Below are 23,411 nucleotides of genomic sequence, written 5' to 3' on the forward strand. Positions count from 1 at the left end.
ACCAACTGGGGTTCGAACCAACGCAGTGACAATATTATAGTGGTCAATGGATCCAGAATCTGACGCGTTACAGATTGCGTCACAGGGTCATATTGATTATCATGAGGAGTACAAATATTTAACTTAAATCAGTAAAGTTTCTTTTGGCCATTTTTTCAATTGTCTCGTGTACAATTCTGTTTTAGCACTTCGTCATCATTTTCTGCCAGGTCTATCATCAACTTCATCGACTATTAAAAAGAAAAGACTTGAACTTCTTTATATCAAAAAAGTTTAATACGCGGGATATCATAATTTAAAACTTCTAATGTAAACAAAGATTTATTTTTTTTAAACCTTTTTATCTAAGCTCGATTGCGTAACAAGCCTAAGCTTATATGAAACCCTCTCGAGTCCGTTTCCTTGGTGTCTATGGGGAAGATCTAAAGAACGCTCCCACAGTGGGGATCGAACCCGTGACCTCCCGATCGCTAGGCTGACACCATATCCACTACGCCACGGCGATCTTACAAAGATTCTTACCACCTTAAACGGTCCCGGATCTAACCCGACGCCGACCATAAAGAGGAGAATACCAATAAAGCCGAAAACGCCAACCACCCGAAGTGTGTCTAGATCCAAAATAGACCCAGACCTGGCCGTAAAACACCCGAGTCTAGCTCGGTACGTTCCGATGTCCACCGTGATTATACCATCGAAGTGTACAGTGCGAGGCTTTGTTTAATATACGGATTTTCCAAATCATTTTGCTGAGCCATTTGGCATCAATTGAAGTTATTACATTAAAATAATTATCTGCCTCAACTTGAACCAATTGCATTCAATTATAATATTTGTTTGTGAATATCAAAGTGCCAAAAACTCAGTAAATTGCCTCAATTTCATATATAGTTTTTATTCTTTGACATTAATTTTCCTCTTTTTCCCTTGTAATCTCAACATTGCTCTGCAAATTTTAGCCGAGGCAACTGCCTCGGTGTGTCTCACTCAGCGTGGCTACGACGCTGCTTTAATTACACCATGCTCTTTACTTTCACATGTATATCATTCCAAACTTTATATTTCGTTGTTTTCTTTCCTAAGTTAATGATGTCATGTGTACGAACTTGATTTTACATAATTTTTCTCTTTTGATTATTGTTTTTTCTCTTCTTCAATAAGATTTGGGCATGTTTGTTCGTTAAGTACGGCAATAATTCCATGATGATTCCCGAAAGTAGGTATGATCACATAGTCGTAAGAGTACTTGAATACGTGAGTTCGCCCATGAGCACATGGTAAGGTTGACTAAATCTCCGCGATATTACCTAATATGTGTTTAAAACAGCAAACAATATCCAACAAACGAATGAATTATCAAACATAGTGTGTGCACTGATGTGGCTCTGTTATTTCTGTTTTAAAAGTTTATTTAATATGCATATGAGAAAGCACGCATTAGAGCGAGTTTCATACATATTACACGGCTATTATGGCTTATAAACCATACTCGCCACAACGTTTACAAATGGCAGGTCTGAAATAATTCGTTTGCTTTACACTCATGATCGCGTTAAACGTTAATTATACACTTTTTTATTCAGAATTTATTTACAGAATCACGACAAATGTCAAATACTATACAGAAAATGCATAGTTGTTTCATTGATCTATTAACATATAATGGATTGAATATAACTGATTTAAAATTAACGTTTTCAAACTATTATTAAAACATTTTCCCAGAATATGATGTGCTATTTATAGCTGAGCTTCTTTTACCTTTATCAAATATAATCAGCGAGGCCAATCTCTTGCACGACGGTTACATTACATTCACCTCTGTGTTGGGCTCAGAACGGACTATTGTTATGAAAGCGTCTCATTCATGTCATGATCATACCAAGCGTTCATCATTGAGGTTACAGTATACTAAACAATCTCTTGCACGACGGTTACATTGCATTCACTGCATTAAAAAAAAACCATCTCATACCATGATATCTTATATCAGTCTTAATTCATTATTATAAAATTGATATGGTTTTTTGTTGTTAAGAAACCAACATACATACACACGTCGAAGCAATTCCTAACGTCACTCAATAAGCATTATGTTCAATTATTTACATATGTAAAGTGCGTGGAATGATTCCATCTGCGTAAATGGGCAATAAAATAGTTCCAAAGAGTTGCATTAAAACTCGCAAGTATTTGCACGATTTATCGCACATTTAAAAGTCATATTTCTTAATTTAATGCATGCGATCTTAAATATCCAGTCAAATATACATTGAATGCGTTTGTTCGGTTTTAGCTATTTTATTGACAAAATGGCGTGCTGAGCCTTTCGCAGAGTTGTATGTGAGAGCAAGGAACGACAACTCTGCGTGGAGATGGCAGCGAGGCATGCCGATTAGAAAAATCGAGCTATCTCAATCGGACTGGCTCGGTCTTTTACATAGGTCGCCACTGTGAAGAATTTTTTCGGCCGACTGTTTAGGTCACATAACCCCAAACCGGAACTCCTGTTTTTAGGGTTACATGCAGTCAGTTTGATACTTAGCACACATTGTTGAGTGTACTAAGATTTGTAAAATGCATTGCAAATGGTTAGTTTTGGTATCAACTTGAAGGTTTATTTGTAAGCAATAAGAAAATAAGCCATTTGTATGCTCTACTTTTTGTGTTGATGGTTTCCGGCTTTGAAAGTAGGTCATACTATTTGAGCCCAAAATGGTTGTCTGCACAGCTATCAAAACCGGTTTGCCTATTCTAAGGTAAATATTTTTAGTAAGCATGTATAGAATTTAATGACATTCATTTATCTTTCCAATGATGTATGATGATATAGTGATTATGCGCTTGCTCATGGTAAAAATTGATATCGAACTACAACTATTTTATATGTAATATAGAAGGAAATTAATTGCGCATGCGTAACCTTTAAGCACATCCGACCAAGTTAGTCGTCTGCCAGAATTTTTACAATTGACCATCAAAAACTCTCTGTATTGCAAAACATAACTGCCAGATGTCATTTGACCCAAATTAGGGCTGTTTGCAATTGGGCTGTTGCACTTGGGGTCATAAGGGGGGTAAATGCTGGAAAATCACACCGAAACCTGTTCCGGAGACATATTCTAAGACTACTTAAACACTCTGTATTGTTTTTCAGTGACATTTTGTCATTAATTTGCATCAATCTCAATAATGAACTTAATGCATGTCTTTACTTCATCTGTATTTAATATTATTGTTTACTTTTTGAGCCTTTTACTGTTAAAAATGCCTGCCAAGTTTGGACCGACACTACTATCTGCCTTCGCCTTCAACCCCGTCAGGCAGATCTACTGAGAATAACACTACTTTGCCTTATTTTTCCTGTTTGGGTATCTTGCAGAGTTTAAGTAAAATCAAGTATTCAGCTGAAAACACAAAAATACTTATACTGTTATGCTTTCTTTCCTGGAAGAATGTTGTTGCGATAGACCCTGTGTGAAAAACACCAGGGAATATGTATTTAAATGACCTCAGTATTATGCGTAAACCTAAGTGTGCATTTGTAGGCGGTGTCGAAATGGGTCTTTAGCTCTGCCTGAACTGTCGTCCAATTGGTTTACAAGTCCGGCTGAAGTGACAGGCCATCACAAACTGTACAGCATGACTGATTCGGAGACGGCCCTCAACACTCGCCCAGTCGTGTCGAGAGGATCGGTGTCTGTGCAGGTTAGTACGCCGTTATTTTCTATTAAATCTATTGTAAAATGATTTTTTTTTTATATCCTGGCACACTTTTGTCACCCAAATTAGGATAAACTGTGTGTTTTACATTTACTGCAGCTCTTAAACCACATTGTGTGGCGATAACTTTGCCAGTGTGCCAGACAATGTGATGCCGGCGTGGTGAATTATTCATTTGCAGCAAATAAAGCAGCACATACTATTGAAAGCTTACTCTAATTGTACCTAACTTACATTAATTTGCACCGTAATGGGTAAATGTGCACAAAAAAACTTTTTGTTTTCTCAGATTACACGGAATTGAGCACCCGGGCCAGACTGACACTTTGCGGAGCCTGTCCGAGACGGAACTCGAGCCGAGGAATCATAGGTCCAGGTGTGACAAAAGACTTAAAGCTCATGTCTGGCGATGACTTTTTTTAGTCAGGAAGTCAAGGGTGTTGTTTTTTCATGCAAGCAAGCCCTTTTTTGGCGTCAAATGGCATTAGAAATGCTGCTTCTACATGGAATTAACCTAAAATGTGCCCAAACAATTAAAAAAAGTTTTTTCGAATCCGGTTCAAAACCTGCTTTGATGCACAAATATTGCCATTGATGATTTTTTCACTTATTAATTCATATGTTACATCAGCTTTGCCTATTAGAATCGAAAGTGATGCCTTGTATGGAGTCTAAGTGCTAATTTTCAGTTAATATTAAATCCGATGTCTCATGAAATTCTATGCATGTGGTTTATGTTATTACTTGAAATGTACCCTGTTGTGGTGCGCAATACGTTGGGCAACCGTATTACGGAACGTTTTAGGGAACATTTATTTTTAATTAAAAATAACAATAAATTTTATAACTTCATTTACCAGCACTTTAATAAAACGGGTCATAGCGTAACAAATATTTCAATTCAACCTGTGGAGCAACTTATTTTTAATAATAGTACTTCAAATCAGTGCCAATTAAAAGCAAGGTGCATGTCAGAATGGATTAAACGTTTGCAATCAGCTTACCCACTTGGATTAAAGGATAATATTCTAAATGTTGGAACAATTTCTTAAAAATAAATCGATTAATTCATTTTCTCTGTTTAGTAAACGTCTAAGAAATAAACGTTCACATGGCATTAGGAAAAATGGTAACTTAAGGCGTAAATTTAAACGTCTGCTTTCTTTAAATGATTGCTACACATTATTTAAATATGGGGGTAAACATAAATTACTAAGTGCACTTTGCTCTCTTTCTCTTTCTTCGTTGGCGCATATTGATAAGAATGGAAACTTATTTTACTTCAATCTGACCCTCTATATGAATGTGCTTGTATTATTGAATCTTTCACTGACTACTATCAAAAACCTTTTATTGAAAATGTACTTAACAAAACTAGAAATCGTATCAAAATTGAGTTTTGTAACAAAGGTCTTGATTTAATTGACCTTCCTAAAATATTCAATGATAAAAATGTACGTCGGTTGATTCCCCCTTATTTCCGCAATACTGAATCACCACTTATTTGCTACAAATATAGTAAACCTGTAAGAAGTATCGTTTTTAATTATAATTCTATTTCCACAGATATAAATGTAATATGAAATTGTCATACATTATGTGACTGTACTAGTTCTAAATATATATATATGGTCAGTTGGACATGTTATTACTGGGGACCTTAATTTCATTCAAAATAAAAACCTTAGAAATTTACTACGCAGAGGCCCTAAGTAAAGACTGCCTATTCCTGTTGATTTTGATGACTGCATTAAGAATATCGTAACATCCTTACATGATTATTGCACTTAATGGTGCAGGAAGGAAAATGCTGAAATGCACTCAATAATTGGAAAACAAAAATATTTAGTATGGCCATGAATAAAATATGTTTTTATGATACAAATCCTTTGGCTCTACCACATTCACCTAAATTTAATAAAAAAAAATCTCTGTAAATTGCTTGAAGACTTAAAATCTAAATTCGTCTTCGTTCCTGCTGATGAGGCTGCTAATAATGTTATAATAATATGACGGGTGTTTTATGTTCAAACTATTTCACAAGAACTTTCACAAACTACATCATATTGTGAGTACAATAAGCAACCTAATGAAATTATTACCGACCATATTGCCCAATGCATAAAGTTAAATGTAATAGTCAATATTACTGACAAGAAATTGCCATCACTTTACTGGATACCTAAATTACATAAGACGCCATATAAAAGTCGTTTTATCGCTAATTCAGTGTCTTGTACCACCAAACAATTATCAGTGTATCTTACATCTGCATTGAGTGCTATTAGATATCATATAGCTAAATTTTGTAATAAAGTTTATGAAAATAGTAATATTAACTTATTCTGGTCAATAAAAAACACCTTAGAAGTTATTGATAAAATGTAAAATAAAAAATATAAGGTGTCACAGGTAAGTACTTATAATTTTTCTACACTCTATACAACGCTTCCTCACGCTTTAATAAAATCCAAACTTGTTTCTTTGATTGAAAAAACTTTTGCTAGAGAGAAGTGTTTGTATCTAGCTTTAAACACTAAAACAGCTTTTTTTCACTAATCATTTATTAGATAATCACATTATTTGGACTGGTCTTGACTTTTGTGCAGCACTTACTTTTCTTCTGGATAACTTGTTTGTTGAATTTAACGGTAAAATATTTAAACAAATTATTGGCGTTCCTATGGGTACTAATTGTGCGCCACTTATAGCTGACCTTTTTTTATATTGTTATGAAAGCGAATTTATGTTAGAATTATCTAAAACTAAGCAAGTAGATTTGATTAATTGTTTTAACCTTACTAGTAGGTACATTGATGACATACTTAATTTAGATAATCCATTATTTGAACAATATATTCATAAAATCTACCCAAAAGAACTTGTCTTAAATAGATCGTGTCTATCCAATACAGACGCTGCGTATTTAGACTTACATTTAACTATTAATAATAATTTGATCAAAACTAGTTTATACGACAAACGGGACGATTTTAACTTTGAAATTGTGAATTTTCCGTTCCTAGATGGAAACATCCCTAAAGGACCTTCCTATGGTATTTACATTCCGCAGTTGGTACGTTATGCCAGAGCATGTTCATGTATTAAAGATTTTAATGATCGTAATCTAATATTAACAAAAAAATTGCTAAAACAAGGCTTTTTGTATCATAACCTAAGAAGTAAATTTGCTAAATTTTACTCTAAGTATGGTGATTTAATTTCAAAATATAATGTTTCTTTAAAATGGCATTTAAATAATGGAATCTCCCATCCATCATTTTACGGAGATGTTTTGAAGCGTGTCCGCAAATTAAAATATGTTAAACCAAATGTTCATATTAAACTTTTCAATTTAATTAACTTGATGGTTTTCGATTCACTATATCATTCTTCTCTTAAAATTTGGAATCATTAGTGATATTATAGGCATTTTTCACTGTTCAACAAAATTGTGTCTTTGTGTCGTATGAACAAATCTGCATGAAAACTACGTTTGGACTCAAATCGTACATCAAATCATTTCTGTCGTCAGTTGTCAAAACACCTATATACTGTTTGATTCCAATAATGTCGCTTTAATGGAATTACTATATTTAAATATTTGATTCTTAATATTTAATCAACTAAACTTGTTTTATTAGGGCATTTTTCACTGTTCAACAAAATTGTGTCTTTGTGTCGTATGAAAAAATCTGCATGAAAACTACATTTGGACTCAAATCGTACATCAAATCATTTCTGTCGTCAGTTGTCAAATCACCTATATACTGTTTTATTCCAATAATGTCGCTTTAATTTTTTTATATTTGATTCTTAATATTTAATCAACTAAACTTGTTTTATTAGTAGTACAATTTTGCAGTAGCCCCCCATTAATAGTTTTATTATTACTTTGCAGTACCACCCCTGGATTTTTTTCACGTCATTGTGTCTTCGCCTGTCAATAACGTCATAACTCTTTCTCTGTTCCAGTTGTAAGCTACATGCATAGGTCATTGGGTTTATAACGTTCAATTTTCTCTCTGATAGGCGTTTCTTTTTTTATTTAATTATTATTAATTTAATTTTTAGCAGTCACATAAACAACCAAGCAATGTAATATGGAATTTTTACACCCATTATTGCTGCTTCTTCCTGTATTTGCGCGATGATTATCTGAAATATTAACTTAATGACGCTATATTTTTAAATCTTTTTCTATAAAGAAGGAATGTAGTTGACACTTGTTTGTAGTTTCATTTTATCGTTCTTCAAAAAGTTGTAACTCTGTTGCTCTGGTATCTTCAATACCATTGAGTAATTAAATTGTAATTAAATTAAATGCGTTTTAATTCCCTTTTATTATTGTTTGATTTGAGTTACAATGCTATGACGTTAAATTTTATTTACACTTAAATGTATTATGAATATTGTTGAGCCAAGTGTGAGGTTGAGCGCTCTATAACCGGTTTAAACCCCCAATGCTTTGCATTGACCGTTCCAAGGCGGTGACCCCAGCTTTATTCATATTTTGTGTTTATGTTGGTTTGTATTGTGCTGTATTGCGCTGTTTTGTATTGTTTGGGCAATCGGTCACTTGCCTTAAATAAAGGACCAACTAATTGTTTTTAATGAGAATTCAATACTGCTCCAGCAGCTGGAGTTTCACTTCTTTATAATGTATGATATGACCAAGTTTGGCTTTTCTACCTTAATTCTTGACGCGAAACGCTGTTACGCATGGCGCATTTAATGGCAACTTTTATGAATAAATCTGTGTGTCATTGTACCGGAACTTTGTGATCTTTCTCAAAACAGATTACACCTGTGGGGAAAATGCCTTTAATTCAAATTTGAAGGGGTTGGGTTCTCTTAAAGGTCACATAACCCCAAACCGAAACTACATGCAGTCAGTTTGATACTTAGCACACATTGTTGAGTGCATGCTGCAAAGGATTTGTAAAATACATTGCAAATGGTTAGTTTTGGTATCAACTTGAAGGTATATTTGTAAGCAATAAGAAAATAAGCCATTTTTGTGCTCTACTTTTTGTGTTGTGGTTACCGGCGTTGAAAATAGGTCATACTATTTGAGCCCAAAATGGTTGTCTGCACAGCTATCAAAACCGGTTTGCCTATTCTAAGGTAAATATTTTGAGTTAGCACGTATAGAATATAATGACATGCATTTTTTTCAAAAGATTATGCATTTATCTTCCAATGATGTATGATGATATAGTGGGTATGCGCTTGATCATGGTAAAAATTGATATGGAACTTCAACTATTTTATATGTAATATAGAAGGAAATTTATTGCGCATGCGTAACCTTTAGCGTCACTTTTGACCTTAGATGACCTTCATTCATAATAGATCCGAAATGAATGAACCCGAATTGTGCATTGGCTAATTATATAAAAATCACCGTAAACATTGGTAGTCTGGTTCCCAGACTAAAACATTGGATGCATATCATTTGCACTGAAAATGAAATATGAATATATTGAAAATTACATGTAAATTACAATAAATAAAAAACTGTCATGATACAAAACATCCTCTAAACATTACATCGAAACGTTTCTCCTTAGTTTACGAAGCAGTATAGCATTAATCACATGTCTGTACAATTAAAAGAATCTAGTGTTTACATGCCGTAGCAGACACACTAAATACTATAAAAACAGGCTAGATTGCACTTTACCGGTACGCAGTTGTTTACCACTATCGACAAAGCGGGGGTTTAGGGCGGTAGCCCGCGATACTAAGGAAACATATATAGGTGTTGGAAATATATCTGTTTTGATTTATAATAATCCATATTTGCGTTTATTAGTGTACATATGTTTCTTTGTACTTTGTTGTGTTCATTTTTTATATAAAGTTCTGTTTTTCTGCAAAAAAATCATATCACTATGATGCTTGCAATATTGAGTCTTTTATGTTTACATTCTACTAACATCTGTACACATTATAACACATTATCTTTTATTTCATTCCAACATTATGTTCATAGTTTTTCAGTGGCAAATATGTTTTCTTTTCCTATTGAAACTAATATATTACTCGTTCAATTATGAAAACCTAGTCATTACAATACTTATTGACAATAAAACATACAATTTCACCTCTTCTTGTTCTTCATTTTTATTTGTTAATACATAAAAAATATATTTTCTTATTATCACTCGCTACCTTCATTAAAATAAATTCCATCTCCTTTCACTGGTCGCAAACATTACAACATCAATCTTTTTAAAGATATTTCTTGTTCATGGTATGATAACTTAGACGAGCTGCTTCGCAGCATCGTCAAAAATGTAACACTGGCGTGTGTTTGACGACATCCGGGCATTTTTCCGTCTACACAAATTTCACGTGACTGCGAGACGTGTTTCTGATTTTCAACTCTACAGTGTATTGGCACACAGCCAATAGCCGACAGACCTGTTCTCCTTATATTGTTTCCGGTAGTTCGCTATTCATATAAATTATATTTTTGTTGTTTTTTTGCGCTGAATGAGTACAAGCAGATAAGTACCATATTTTGCCCTCCAAAGTGTAACCATATTAATGGCAAATGCATTGTTATGATTATTACAAGTGGAATATATTACATGTTACTTAATTTTGTCGTTTAGTTACATGTATTTCGTCAGTCTATTCGTCTAGGCTATCCCTCACTGTAAGCTATGATTGACAGTTCAATCTTATTTCCAAACACATACAACTTTGTTTAGTGATTTATGTGTCTCTCTCCAAATAAATCAATTAAAAATAATGTTACTTCAGTTGCAATTATAGGACTAATATGAGGTTCAATCACATGCCAGAATATTGTATCGTATTGTATTGTATTTAATATCATAATATTGCAATACGCATTCAATGTCTTGCAATATGTTACTACACAGCTCATATAATAACATGACAAACGGATCGACAATTACATGTAATCTTTAATATTATCGTTACTTCCGAGTTTTTTCTTAAACTATGTGATGCCCGAATCAACATTGTTGCACGATGTGTTTTCCGATTGTTACAATGCCAAATTGTTGCTGTTGTTGACAGACTTGGTCTTCATCTTATATATAAAGCATTTGCCTTACATGTATAATTTATTCTGTAAAATCAAAAGAATTTTTAAAATATTAAAATATGCATTCAACTTGAAAGAATAGTGCGTATAACAGCTTAATTCTAAATAATTCACTTTAACAATACACCAGGAAATCAATAAAATAGTTAGCCTTTGCCATGTGTATTACACACAATTGAACATCAACAGATGAATGAATATGACTTTCGCAAGTATCACGTGTCAATACAAGGAAGTTATGACTGCTATTGTGATATAGATGTCTTATATAAAAAAAATATTTTCTTTCATTTTAATTCAGTACAACACCATTTTTAATGTCAATATGAAACAAAAATATTCGCAAATGTGATATAAGTAATTGAAACAGACGATGTTGATGGACGTCCTTATACAGCATTTATTTATCGCGTGGTTTCTACTAGATGGTAAGTAGTTATTGCGTCATTTTCAATATTGTAATAGTATACATGAAGGAGGGTGTGTTGAGCTTAACTTAGAACTTGAACCGACTTTAGTTGATCTTTTCAACATAAATTGTAAAGTTGAAATACAATTACAATATTTCAAGAACACGATTCAAAGCGATATTTGACATAATTGACTGTTTTCGGCTGATATCTACTACATTTTATTCCCTTTCAACATAATGGATGACAAGGTAGCATGGACAATGCACCGATCTAACTTAAAATATTAAAAGCACTAACGGCTGTGTTGTCGTGCAAAGTTGAAACAAGTATTATCACATGGAGTTAAAAAAACAATCCAAGTGATGTCAATGATCTGAATGTTTGTTTGTTCATATTTAACTGAGCACGTGTGTTCTTAAACGCAATCTATACCATCGGGGTTAACATTGGTGTTTTTTATCTTGTTTTTCCCAAGAACTCCACAGCGAAATGGTGCTGGACGTCCCAGAGTTACGAGTAGGGGTTGCTGTAAATATCACGTGTTCCGTTTACAAGATGAAACATCCTGCAAAAATAGAGCTATCACTGGACAATAAATCAATTCCGGATATTACGCAGGAAAACATATATGATAATGTACCTGGTACATACCAGCATAAAAACAGTGACTGGAATCGACAGGTCTTGGAATGACAAGACATTTCTATGTATGTCTTATTCGCTGATAACCGCCAATACATACACGTTCCACGCTTTCAAAAATCAAACGGTTAAAGGGATCTTTTCACGCTTTGGTAAATTGACAAAATTGAAAAAAGTTGTTTCAGATTCGCAAATTTTCGTTTTAGTTATGATATTTGTGAGGAAACAGTAATACTGAACATTTACCATGGTCTAATATAGCCATTATATGCATCTTTTGACGATTTTAAAACCTAAAAATTATAAAGCGTTGCAACGCGAAACGATTGAATAATTTGGAGAGTTCTGTTTTTGTCGTTAAATTTTGTGAAACTAAGAAGATTGCTTATATAAGGTATAAAATACGTCAAGTATGTGTACTCGGCGGAATAGCTCAGTAGGCTAAAGCGTTTTTACTTCAGGACTCTGGCAGGACTCCAGGGGTCACTGGTTCGAAACCTGCTCCGGGCAATGTTATTTTCCTTTTTTTAATTTTATTCTTGATTTTTTTCTGGATTTTTTACGATCCAATGTTTACATTTATCAATATAAAGCATTTAATGAATAATTTAAAAAATGCCAAAATCTGTGAAAAAGCCCCTTTAAAGGGATCTTTTCACGCTTTGGTAAATTGACAAAATTGAAAAAAGTTGTTTCAGATTCGCAAATTTTCGTTTTAGTTATGATATTTGTGAGGAAACAGTAATACTGAACATTTACCATGGTTTAATATAGCCATTATATGCATCTTTTGACGATTTTAAAACCTAAAAATTATAAAGCGTTGCAACGCGAAACGATTGAATAATTTGGAGAGTTCTGTTTTTGTCGTTAAATTTTGTGAAACTACGAAAATTGCTTATATAAGGTATAAAATACTTCAAGTACATGTACTCGGCGGAATAGCTCAGTAGGCTAAAGCGTTTTTACTTCAGGACTCTGGCAGGACTCCAGGGGTCACTGGTTCGAAACCTGGTCCGGGCAATGTTCTTTTCCTTTTTTTAATTTTATTCTTTAATTTTTTACTGGAGCTTTTACGATCCAATGTTTACATTTATTGATTTAAAGCATTTAATGAATAAGTTAAAAAATGCCAAAATCTGTGAAAAGGCCCCTTTAAATACAAATGTAAGTTGTTTGCACTGTTTATTGAGCATGTGCGTTTGTATTGTGTTCATTATCGTATAAAGTCAAAATACATGTAAGCAAAAACAAAAAGTTATGTAACATAATTTACAAAATAAGTTAATTTGAACATTATTTTGCTGCATGTTGTATCATATATTTCTTGATTTTCGAAACAATCATTTGATATATTTATTAAGATCCACCATCCAGCATGAAAATGAATAGTCCAGAAACACCGATCATTATGCTGCCATGGTATTCGTTGACCGTCGCATGCGTGGCAAATGACAGTAATGCAAACTGTCGAATCACATGGGCGTCGAATCTTTCTGAGTTAAATCTGAGCAGTGCAACACGCAATCGTCATCGACATATCGTGTCGACGGTACATGTCAATGTGACCAAGGGCGATTCAGGTCACACCATACGTTGCCGTACAGAATGTGTGGAATTCAACGTTAATTTCACGGAGGTCTATGCTATCGACCTGCCACGTATGTATATGCGTTTGGACTCTTTTAAAAACAATGAAATAAAGAATGTGAAGAAAGATAATGGTATAACCTGAAACAGCTTTACTAGCCAGTAAATGTCTTTTAAAGCCAAGAAAACAATCCAATATTTATTCGAGCTTATGTCTTTATAATTTTCCTCGAGTAAACCTAATTAATAGTTTAACAAGCTGTCCATAGATCAGACAGAAACTTGAAGTAGAATTGCATAGAAGTTTTTCAAAATAAACAGAGGGTCGAACACAAAATTCACGTATTACTAAAACAAGTGAGCAATTTAATTAAGTGATCTATTGATTATACTATTTGTATATTAACAAGGTCCGCCAGCAATCACTATTCGCCCTGCACACAAGGAAAGTGTCACCGGGAATCTTGTAGGCGCATTGAAATGTGAAGTGGACAGCAATCCAATCAGAAACATTTCATGGATTGCTACACAAACTAACGACACCGAGATAAATTGTCACAATTCAACAGTGTGTCTACTTCAGTTAAATGAAACGACAGTTGACTCCGTTACCCAGTATGCGCGTTTTGCTGTAAACGTTCATGGACAAGACCACAAAAGCTTCAATGCCACGAACGGTAATTTAAGGAATATTTTAACCTGTGAAAGTAGAAACGTTTAATAGCCTGTTTACTTAAAACAAATAATATATGGCATTGTATATTAACGAAAATAATGTAGTGCTGTTTAGTTGAATGACAAAAGAGTGTGGTTTGCAATTGTAAAGGTGTCAAACGTGTTTTTCTAAATAATAATATGCTTTATATACGCATGTGGCTTAATAAGTTAAAGTGAAATCAATAGTTTTGTTTACTGAACTGTATGTCAATTAAAAGACACAACACATCATGATATACCAATAACGATCATCATTTTCCAACATATCTTTTGTTCAAGCAGATGGTGATACAGCGACCGATGGTTCAGAAGGAAAACTGGTGTTCATGAACGCGTTTATGATATCGGTTGTATCTTTGGTCGCTTGCTTCGGTCTTTTCCTCGGCTGTTTTATTTATAAACGTAAGTTTAACATATTTTACGCTTTTTGTTTTGCATTTAAGACTCTCGTAGACCAATTAAAGTTTCAGCAAAGCACGTGTTTGTTTTCAGACTAAACGTCTTCAAATGTCAAAACATTGGTATGAAAATGAGTGTTGCTAGACGTTCTTATTATGTAGTGTTGTAAAACAAGAGCAATGATTCTTCGTTTTGCCCTTATAAAATAACCCTTCATTTTCATCTTCGTTTAACGGCCATCGTCTTGAATAAAGATGGCCAATACTGTCGTTATCATCAACCATACCACTGAATCATATTCACAATCTTCTACTGTCTACTGTATTTATTGTATTGTTTGTAGGTTTAACACAGTCAGATGAGGTTATTCGTCCCAAGGGAATGTAAGCTGCATGCTATGGTTTTATGTATCAATTACTTTCGGTTTCGCTTAATATCATTTTTCATATGTCTATGAAACAGTATTATACACCTGAAAAATAAGTCTATACTTTTAAACTATCTTATACTATCATTAATTTTGCAAGTAGTCTCTTTCGCAGGGCAGATCAAGTTTTAGAATTGTTAACATTGTAGTACTTTATGACTTCTGTCTTATGATAAGTTTGAATTTATATCAATTATTGGTTTGTACTTTTATTAATAATAATATAAATGTAGTAGGTTTTAAGTATTAAATAAAAAATATAAAACAATGAATCAAATTTGCTATGCTTTCGTATTGATGTAGAATTGTTTAAATATAATTTTGCAGATTTTAGCTATTGAAACATATTAATTGACATTATTGACTCTGATGGTAAAAAAATGTACAAAAATGAAATTAAATTCAAAATATTGTGCTCGTTATGCAGACTATATTTTGTCTAAAAGAAACGTGTACAGTAATATTTGAACATATTTTATTTCCGTCATAAAAGAAAATCAAACATAAATCACCGCATGCGATCAAATATGTTTAATGTGTGTATGCATTGTATGTATGTAAAATGGGTGTTAAATTACACTGCATTGCTGATGGTTGTAGGAGCTCAGATGTTGAAACGAACTTTCAACCATCCACACCAGGTAAATATATATGTGTAATAGTTTCTAAGGTTATTTACAAAACGTGTGTTTGCGTGTTGGTTTGCTAGCTTTAATCACAATGTATTCCCTTTTTGTGAGACTGTTTCTGTGAAGATGCATATCGGACCGATTAACAATCTATTAGGATTTTAGAGTGTTAGGAAATAGGGAAACAATCCAATGGCATGGTGTAGATTGTTTAAGTATATGTATCGAGAATTGTACCAAATGATACAAATTTGTGTCGGTGTCGGAAAGTACAATATCGCTTCCAATATGTGTTATGTTAAACTAGATCGTATAACAGATTTTTCTGTGATAATATAAACTAGTTTCTGTTGCAGGAAATGCCTCGGTTCAACATGAAATACGTGAACCACGTTACGCAAACAACCTTGCTTCAAATATAGACAGGTCATTTACACAGGTAAGTAAACTATTAACTATAGTCACAGTCAGCTATAGTAGCATCCACTTGAACTACATGTTTATGTTCATGCATAATTACATTCACTTGTGTTTATTCTTGTCAAAACTTTGTGTTGTCGCTCTTGTTTCTGACCTGGCAAATAAATTGCTATCATACATTCGTCGCCGTCGTCATTATTGTCAGCATGTCCTTTATCATGACAATCGTAGTCGTTTACGTTTTGTCCTTATTTTTTGTTGGCTACTTGTTTTTCGTGCTTTATATTTAAAGTATATGTATATAATGTTAAACTAAGAACCTTAAAATACAATATGCATGTTTGCAGGTCGATAGAGAGGGTCAGCTTATCTACGCCGACATTGACATCGAGTTTCTTGAGCAAAACAGAACCACCCGGCCTCCGCCAGGCGACATCGACTATACCGTGTACACCAGTGTGCGCTTCACGAAAGGGAATGAACGTAACTGATTGGACTGTATATGCAGTATATATTAAGGAACGACATCCATACCATGTGCATCATTATACGCTACTTGAAATAAGTCGAGAGTAACCCCGAATAACATTTGCGGAACGTGTTATTCATGGAATATTAGTGAATATAAACAGTGTTGCTTGAGTTGGGAATGCCCAGATTGTTAATTTAAATCACAAATATCCACTGGCAGTTTTTTAAAGCATAATCAAAAATGTGCTTTATGTATACATTCACTTTATAGAGAGGCATAATAAGATTATTTCATGTGTCTTAATAGTGTCTAGAGTAACCCCGTGTGTCTAATGTGAGACGTTGTATTTATACTTGCTTAGTGGATATAAGCAGTATTGCTTTGCCAAAATATACATTGTCTATATTCATTACGTTTAGTGTCGGTGTTGGTAGAGTATAGTCCATAGTATGCGTTCTGTACGCAAACGCTCAAAAATAGCGGATATAAATACATGTAGTATTGCTTTTTCTAAATATATAGGAATAAACTCAAACACGGTATCATGAGTAAAACTCTAGTACGCTAGTCTTTTATTAAAGTCGAATGACTAGTTACATCCACTATATATGCACAGGCAAATCATGGACGACACTATACGCACATGCATTATGCTCAGTTTTCTCAGAACATGACTTATTTGATCAACAACGCGCCCATTTTAGCGCAAAAGAACTGAAACAATACACGTACGGTTGTGTAACTTTGTAGATCAGTATTTCTTGAAAAAAAAATCAAATGATGTACACGCCCTTGAAGGATGATGTTACTGTTTGTAACTGACAATTGTGTAAATTGTATGCCGGGTGCAACGGGTTTCATAGGGGTAACACACGGGCTGGACATGATGTAGGCATACCGTTACAAACTTTATTTTTGCAAATATTTTAAGTTAATAAAATACATTGGCAAAAATCGTAAAAGCATAAAACACTTTTTCTTGCTGTTTGAACCGATATGTTAAGATAAAAGAGTTAATCATGGAAAGCGTCTCAAAACGAGGCAAAATATACATGTTGCGTGCAGGACTACCGTGTACATTAATGGTGTACACTTTGAATTTTCGCCAAGTACATACCGGTAGGCTTATTAAATAAAGTAATTTTGGTGTATTTCACACTGTCATAATCAGCATAAAAAACTGTATTTTATGCACGAGTTGAAATTCTTAATAAAAATTGTTTTTAAAAGTTATTTGTGAAAAAAAACACTCACCGGTGTGTTTACATCCATTTACATTTAATGGTTAACTCCACAAATTCACGTGATCCTGCACCCTGTATGGTTTAATGTCATAAATTCACCAATTTAATTACAAGAGTCAGGTTTTTTAAGGAAACACTATTTATTTAGAATAATTAAACCGTAGTGTAAATAATATGATATTACATGTAGACGTTGGAATAAGTTCGCATGTAAAGGCAGTTTGAAACAGAAATTGAACTGTTGTGTGCGCATTTACATTCCGCTAGGTGCAGAACAAGAAGAGATGTAAGAATGCATCATCGGTATATGATATATTTTTAAGCGTTTGTTAAATACGCCAGAAAAAAACACCTATATACTGTGCAGGTATTTTCCATCGTCGCAGTCGCATGATTTACTGATAAGTAAATACATAACTAAAATTGTTTGCATTAATATAAGTTGCAACAAGCTTTATGTAAACTGAACTCGTGCAAATTATTAATACCTAAACTCCTTTCAAAATCACAAGCCGTGTTATTTTTATTATGAAATAAGCATAAAATGTGTAAGCGTTGTGTGTACCTAGAGGGATAAATGTGTTTTACATTGTGGAGATCCGGACAGCACCTTTTGTTACAAGATTCTTTCTACTTTTTATTTGCTCTACATAAAGTCTGATAAATGTCGCCGGGACCTCCAGCTTATAGGATGAGTGCTCTACCGAGTGAGATATCCGGGCCGCTTACACAGCATATCACCAATCCCGCTTCAGTTCGGTCCCTTGGTACAACTGTATTCTCCCCTGCCAAGTCGGAAATCGTCCTCGAATTCGAGTCAGAGTGAACAGTGTAAAACTAAAATCGACGAACCCACGAAAATACAATACAATACAATACAATACAATATGGTGTATTCGTATTTTAGGGCCACCAGACCAAAATACACAGATTCAGCATATACATGTATGTAACAGTGATATTATAAATAAACATAAAACATCGTGTATTTACATATGATACTACAAATGAGATTAAGAAATGAAGCAACACATATAATACAAAATAATCAAATGGTAACAAAATGTTTGTGTATACATATGCATTTTTTCCGTTTCGGTATAATAATTCACGCGGTAGTTGAATCATTATTTCCGCTGATGAACGTTTTTCTTACCAAAGTTGCTTTATGCAAAAATTTAGCCAGTGACCATATGTTGTCTTCCCTAGAGTCAGACATCGTACTAGAAAACAATGCGATGGTTCGGACTCTTTCACACCAGTTTCTATCAAAGTGTTCTAACCTGAGAGGTTCATACAAAGGGCAAATAACAAGAAAATGAAATTCATCTTCAATAGTGAAGACATTATGAGTTACACAAAATGCACAAAATCTCAATCTCCTATCTATATTTAAGTGTCGCCCTTTCTCAATCATCAGCGCATGACCAGGGCACCGGAAATTTGACATCGTCCGTTTTAGAAGGAATGGGAGATCTAACAATAAGTATCTCTCAATATTAAGCATGGATTTGTATTCCTTATAGAGAAGCGCTTGAAAATGTTCTTTAAAGAACTGCAGGCGCAACGGACCCACGTTGGGTGCCATTGTCGCCGGGTGGTGAAATGTGTGCAGCCAGTCCGGGATCTCCCGCTCTACACGCGGGTGTTCTTCTTATAGTCGTATCCCCCGCTCCAATGTCAACAAATGCTCATATAGGTGAGGAATTTATATGCACTTTCGATTCGTTGGAAAAACCGATATGCCTATTAAATAAATGACATTTTCGATGTTTTTGGTCAAAATCGGAAACGACATCTATTCGACTCTCAATGGCGACGTTGTTATTCTTTCGTTTAAATAATTATGTAAGGCTTGTTGAGTTCTTATTTACTTATCGGGATTGGCATAATCATTTGCAGTTTCATTATTCCGGTTATTATGAAAATAAGTGTTACGTCTCCTGTATCCGCCTCTCTGAAACCTTCCCTGTCGGTATTCGAGTTTGGTATTTGTAGCTCTATCATTGCTAATGTGTCGATCTGCATGTCCTTCCTTTTTCAAGCTTTCCAACTACTGAACAAGACTCTCGATTTGCTTCATTAGCTGTTATATGAAATCGGTACTTTGACGCGCATCTGTGTCAACAGCTAGCTTACTCACGGTGATAATAACAATGACGACGATGTTAATGATAATAACGACGACAATACATGTAATTAGAAAGCGTACAGCGTTGAACTTGATGATAATGGTAATAATTTTTAAGTTGCTGATAATGCTTCAAGTGATGACATTATTGCCGATGTTGTTGTTGCTACTGACGCTGTTACTATTTATGATTTTTATGAGATCAACCAATGAGATCAACCAAAGTAAGACGAACAAAAATCAGTGTAATTTAATCATTAGAGGTTAACTGGACAATACAAATCAGACATAGTGACATACTTGTAGTATTTTAAGTTAGTAATCCAGAAATCATTATTAAAGCGGCTTACATAGTTCAACTTGTCTTGATCTTCTAATCCACTGGGAAGTTAATGTACAATATTTCGCCACTATTGATTTAATAAATATTTTATTTACTAAGTTATTTAACGGATAATTTTTTCTGGTGTGCGAAAAACAATGCCTGGATAATGTCTGCCTTAAAATGATGATTACATTATAAACAGGTAAAATAATTTGATTATTAATCAAGTGTTCTTCAACGAGCGATACACATTTTATTTTTCAATATAACTGCCATACTGCCATTGAAAACAGCAGCTACCAAGAAACGAGTATGAGTATTAACTTGTATAGTAGTAGCGGGTTTTGATGTAAAAAGTAGTTGATGAAAAAAGGAGTTGTTCTTGAATCATACTAATTAGATTATAATTAATAATAAAAAGGGACCAAAACCCCTCCCTTTCCCCAAGACAAAAAACTCAAAGATTTAATAATAATCCAGGCTATAAAACGTCGGTGTATTTATGCAAAAAAATCTTAATACCAATTATGTAAAAGATATAAAGGCCAATATCTTATGTCAGAATATTTGTTATTCTTGGATCTTCGTTAAAAGACATGTGATATGAATAAGGACTCTGGTAAACACGTACGCGTGAGTAGCAGCTGGTGACCAAAGCTTATTAAAATATTCATATAGCATAATAACCATTAACCAGACACTATGGAGACAAGTAAAGTCGTCATAACTCCACGACAGGCCGGACGTCGGCCGAGTCTGAGTGTGTCCGACATCATGTCGTCGGCCGGTCAGGTATCCGCGGTCAACTTTATGACGGGCGTACCGGAGGAAGGTACCAGACTGACCGTGGATTCCGTGTGGAATCCCGCCGTCGCCGTCGGCAAAAGCAAGACGGAGAGCTTCATGCGAAACACCATTGACAAAAGGTTCTGTGTGGTGTTTCATTGATCACTTAACAACTTGTCATCATAAGTATTTAAACTATGTTACAGGTTGCCGTAAACTTTTAGAAAATGAATAATTTGTTATACATACATATAGGTCATTCATAGGACTTTACCTGGACATTTATAAACACACTAACAAAGACACACGTTGCCTCTGAACTGTTCTTCAAAGTAAATTATGTTGCTGTTGTGTTGTCAATGCAATTTCTCTAGAGAGGCGTACTTTCTACAGGCTGGATTTAAAATATAACATTTAAACGACGGCACAATTGTCAAATTTACACCTTGCTTCTGTTGAGCAACACGCCTTGCCTTCCGGCGTAACGTATGGAACCCATATATTTCCACATATTTTTATTTAACTTTTAACAACTGATATTTGCTAAATACAGGTCGCTGTACGCCGTTCGTCGCGAGAATATCGCCAGCCGCGAGATGGACTTCGTGTCCGCCCGGCCCGGCGAGCGCTACGGGCCACCTGTGACCAACATCGAACACCTTGTGGAGAAGAACTACATCATCGACAGCAACCTCAAGAATGCAACCCCGGAGAAGTTCCCCAAGGTCATCATGCGGAGATTCCACCGGGTGTCAGACCACGACGATGGGATCTCCTATGGGATGCCGCGACCGCCGTCACGCACAGTCTTCCAGAGGGTCATCGACGGGATCAAACGCGAGCCGAGCATTGTCAACATCCAACAGTTCCCGTCGCTGCACGAACCGGTGCCGTGCGGAAGTCGTGATGAGTTCTGTGAGATTCTCGGACCCAGCGCCTGTCGGCAGTGTATCGAGAACACTAATCGTGCGATAGGTGAACAGCTGCAGGATATGCTGTTCCCGATGATAGACATCACGACGCCGAAACTGATCGCGCCGAAGTTGGCGCATCTGCTGAAGACAGGACACCGCTACCAGGTCCGGAAGCGGCGTCTGCAGGAACTGGGTATCGAGGACGCTTGGACGCCAACTAGAAACGATAAGCACGTGACGAAAAGCGCCTGCGTCAAGTGCCGGAAGCCGATGAAGACGGCGAAAATTGTCGTCACTTCTCCGTCGGTGGTTAGAATGACTAGCTCGAGACTGTATAGCAATAAACCGGAGAGGTTTTAGCTGGCATTGTTGGATGTAAAGTTAAAACATTTATCTCCGTTATCAATCAAAACTAATTGTTTGGTGTGGCGATTTTGGTTAAAACTCATAAATTTCAGTTGCCGTTGCACTGTTTGTGGGACAACTACTATTGAATGCATACAATGGAGTATTTTAACCCCCGGAAATACAGCAAATAAAGCACCTTTACTGTTCTAATATATGTACATTTTGTAATTTGTTTATTAACTTCAATTAGTCAAAAAATGTTGTGTTACATATTAGTAATTAGACTTCATTGTGTTATTGTTTGTTGAATGTTACTGTTTTCATTCGTTTAAACGTTTATTAACGTGAATTCATCGCACTCTCGAAACATTGAAAAGAAAAGAAACTCATGGCCTCGTCACTAAAAACGCAAATGACATAAACAAAGAATCAGTTTTTTATTTATTTTATTAATAGACTTTATTCATAACGTGTACTTGTCTCCTTACGTTCTTGCATATTATTTGGATATAATCAATCAGACAACTGCCGCATTGTATTCAATCCTGTTTAACAAATATGGCGCTAAACTGTATGTCATATTCAGATGTTGCTACAGTCCGTCAACCAGTTTAGAATCACCCGGCAAAAAACGTTAATTCTTTTGATGAAGAGTAAGTTGGTTCCTTTTTCCTAGTTCCTTTTCCCTTTTTCGAATAAGGAATAAGGAACTGTTCCTGATTCCTTATTCAAGCTTAACATATTTGATGAATGGTTTTAAAGAAAATTAATGCATACAATTCTTAAGTAAATCAAAACAAAATAACTCGAATACGTTTACTATATGTTATAAAAAATAAAGGGTAAAATTCATTTTGTATGATAACAGGTTAGTTTAGACGGCATATGCAGTTTTTTGTCAAAAATAGCCAATTAAAGTTCACCCTTCGATAAATTATTAAAAATCATTCAACTTACAAAATTAGCATTTCAAAACATTGTCATGGCATTTGTTTTCAATCAGCAAAAAGTTTATTTGAAAATAGTAAAGCCTACTTTATACATATGCACATTTTAAAACATAACTCATTCAATCAGTTCCGGTTAACTTTTTGGTGCTATTATCCCCCCTGTAAGCAAAAGCTTTCTTGCTAAAACTTTGTTAATG

The 23,411-nt window shown here is 34.6% G+C and overlaps 2 protein-coding genes across 4 annotated transcripts in view; both read left to right on the forward strand.

Annotated features, from left to right (window-relative positions):
* The window catches only part of LOC127850276 (uncharacterized), a 39,125-nt gene extending 22,074 nt beyond the window's left edge, over nucleotides 1-17,051 (forward strand). Inside the window, exons 1-9 of one of the 3 annotated variants that reach the window (XM_052383187.1) lie at nucleotides 11,057-11,235; nucleotides 11,696-11,927; nucleotides 13,227-13,523; nucleotides 13,863-14,129; nucleotides 14,449-14,571; nucleotides 14,912-14,951; nucleotides 15,596-15,636; nucleotides 15,981-16,063; nucleotides 16,392-17,051. In XM_052383187.1, coding sequence (XP_052239147.1) covers nucleotides 11,849-11,927; nucleotides 13,227-13,523; nucleotides 13,863-14,129; nucleotides 14,449-14,571; nucleotides 14,912-14,951; nucleotides 15,596-15,636; nucleotides 15,981-16,063; nucleotides 16,392-16,535 — 1,074 coding nt within the window. In that variant the 5' untranslated portion in view covers nucleotides 11,057-11,235; nucleotides 11,696-11,848 and the 3' untranslated portion in view covers nucleotides 16,536-17,051. Of the gene's footprint in view, nucleotides 1-11,056; nucleotides 11,236-11,695; nucleotides 11,928-13,226; nucleotides 13,524-13,862; nucleotides 14,130-14,448; nucleotides 14,572-14,911; nucleotides 14,952-15,595; nucleotides 15,637-15,980; nucleotides 16,064-16,391 lie in introns of those variants that run through there. The other 2 variants (XM_052383183.1, XM_052383182.1) reach the window with 2 other exon arrangements.
* A 1,373-nt stretch (nucleotides 17,052-18,424) lies between these two features.
* On the forward strand, nucleotides 18,425-22,276 carry LOC127849871 (uncharacterized). The gene is made up of 4 exons (XM_052382623.1): nucleotides 18,425-18,582; nucleotides 19,314-19,459; nucleotides 20,914-21,142; nucleotides 21,556-22,276. Exons 1-4 carry the CDS (start codon nucleotides 18,425-18,427, stop codon nucleotides 22,274-22,276), a joined length of 1,254 nt encoding a protein of 417 aa, XP_052238583.1.
* The last annotated feature ends 1,135 nt before the right edge of the window (nucleotides 22,277-23,411 follow it).

Source organism: Dreissena polymorpha, chromosome 11 (assembly GCF_020536995.1).
Source record: "Dreissena polymorpha isolate Duluth1 chromosome 11, UMN_Dpol_1.0, whole genome shotgun sequence".
Classification (NCBI taxonomy): domain Eukaryota; kingdom Metazoa; phylum Mollusca; class Bivalvia; order Myida; family Dreissenidae; genus Dreissena; species Dreissena polymorpha.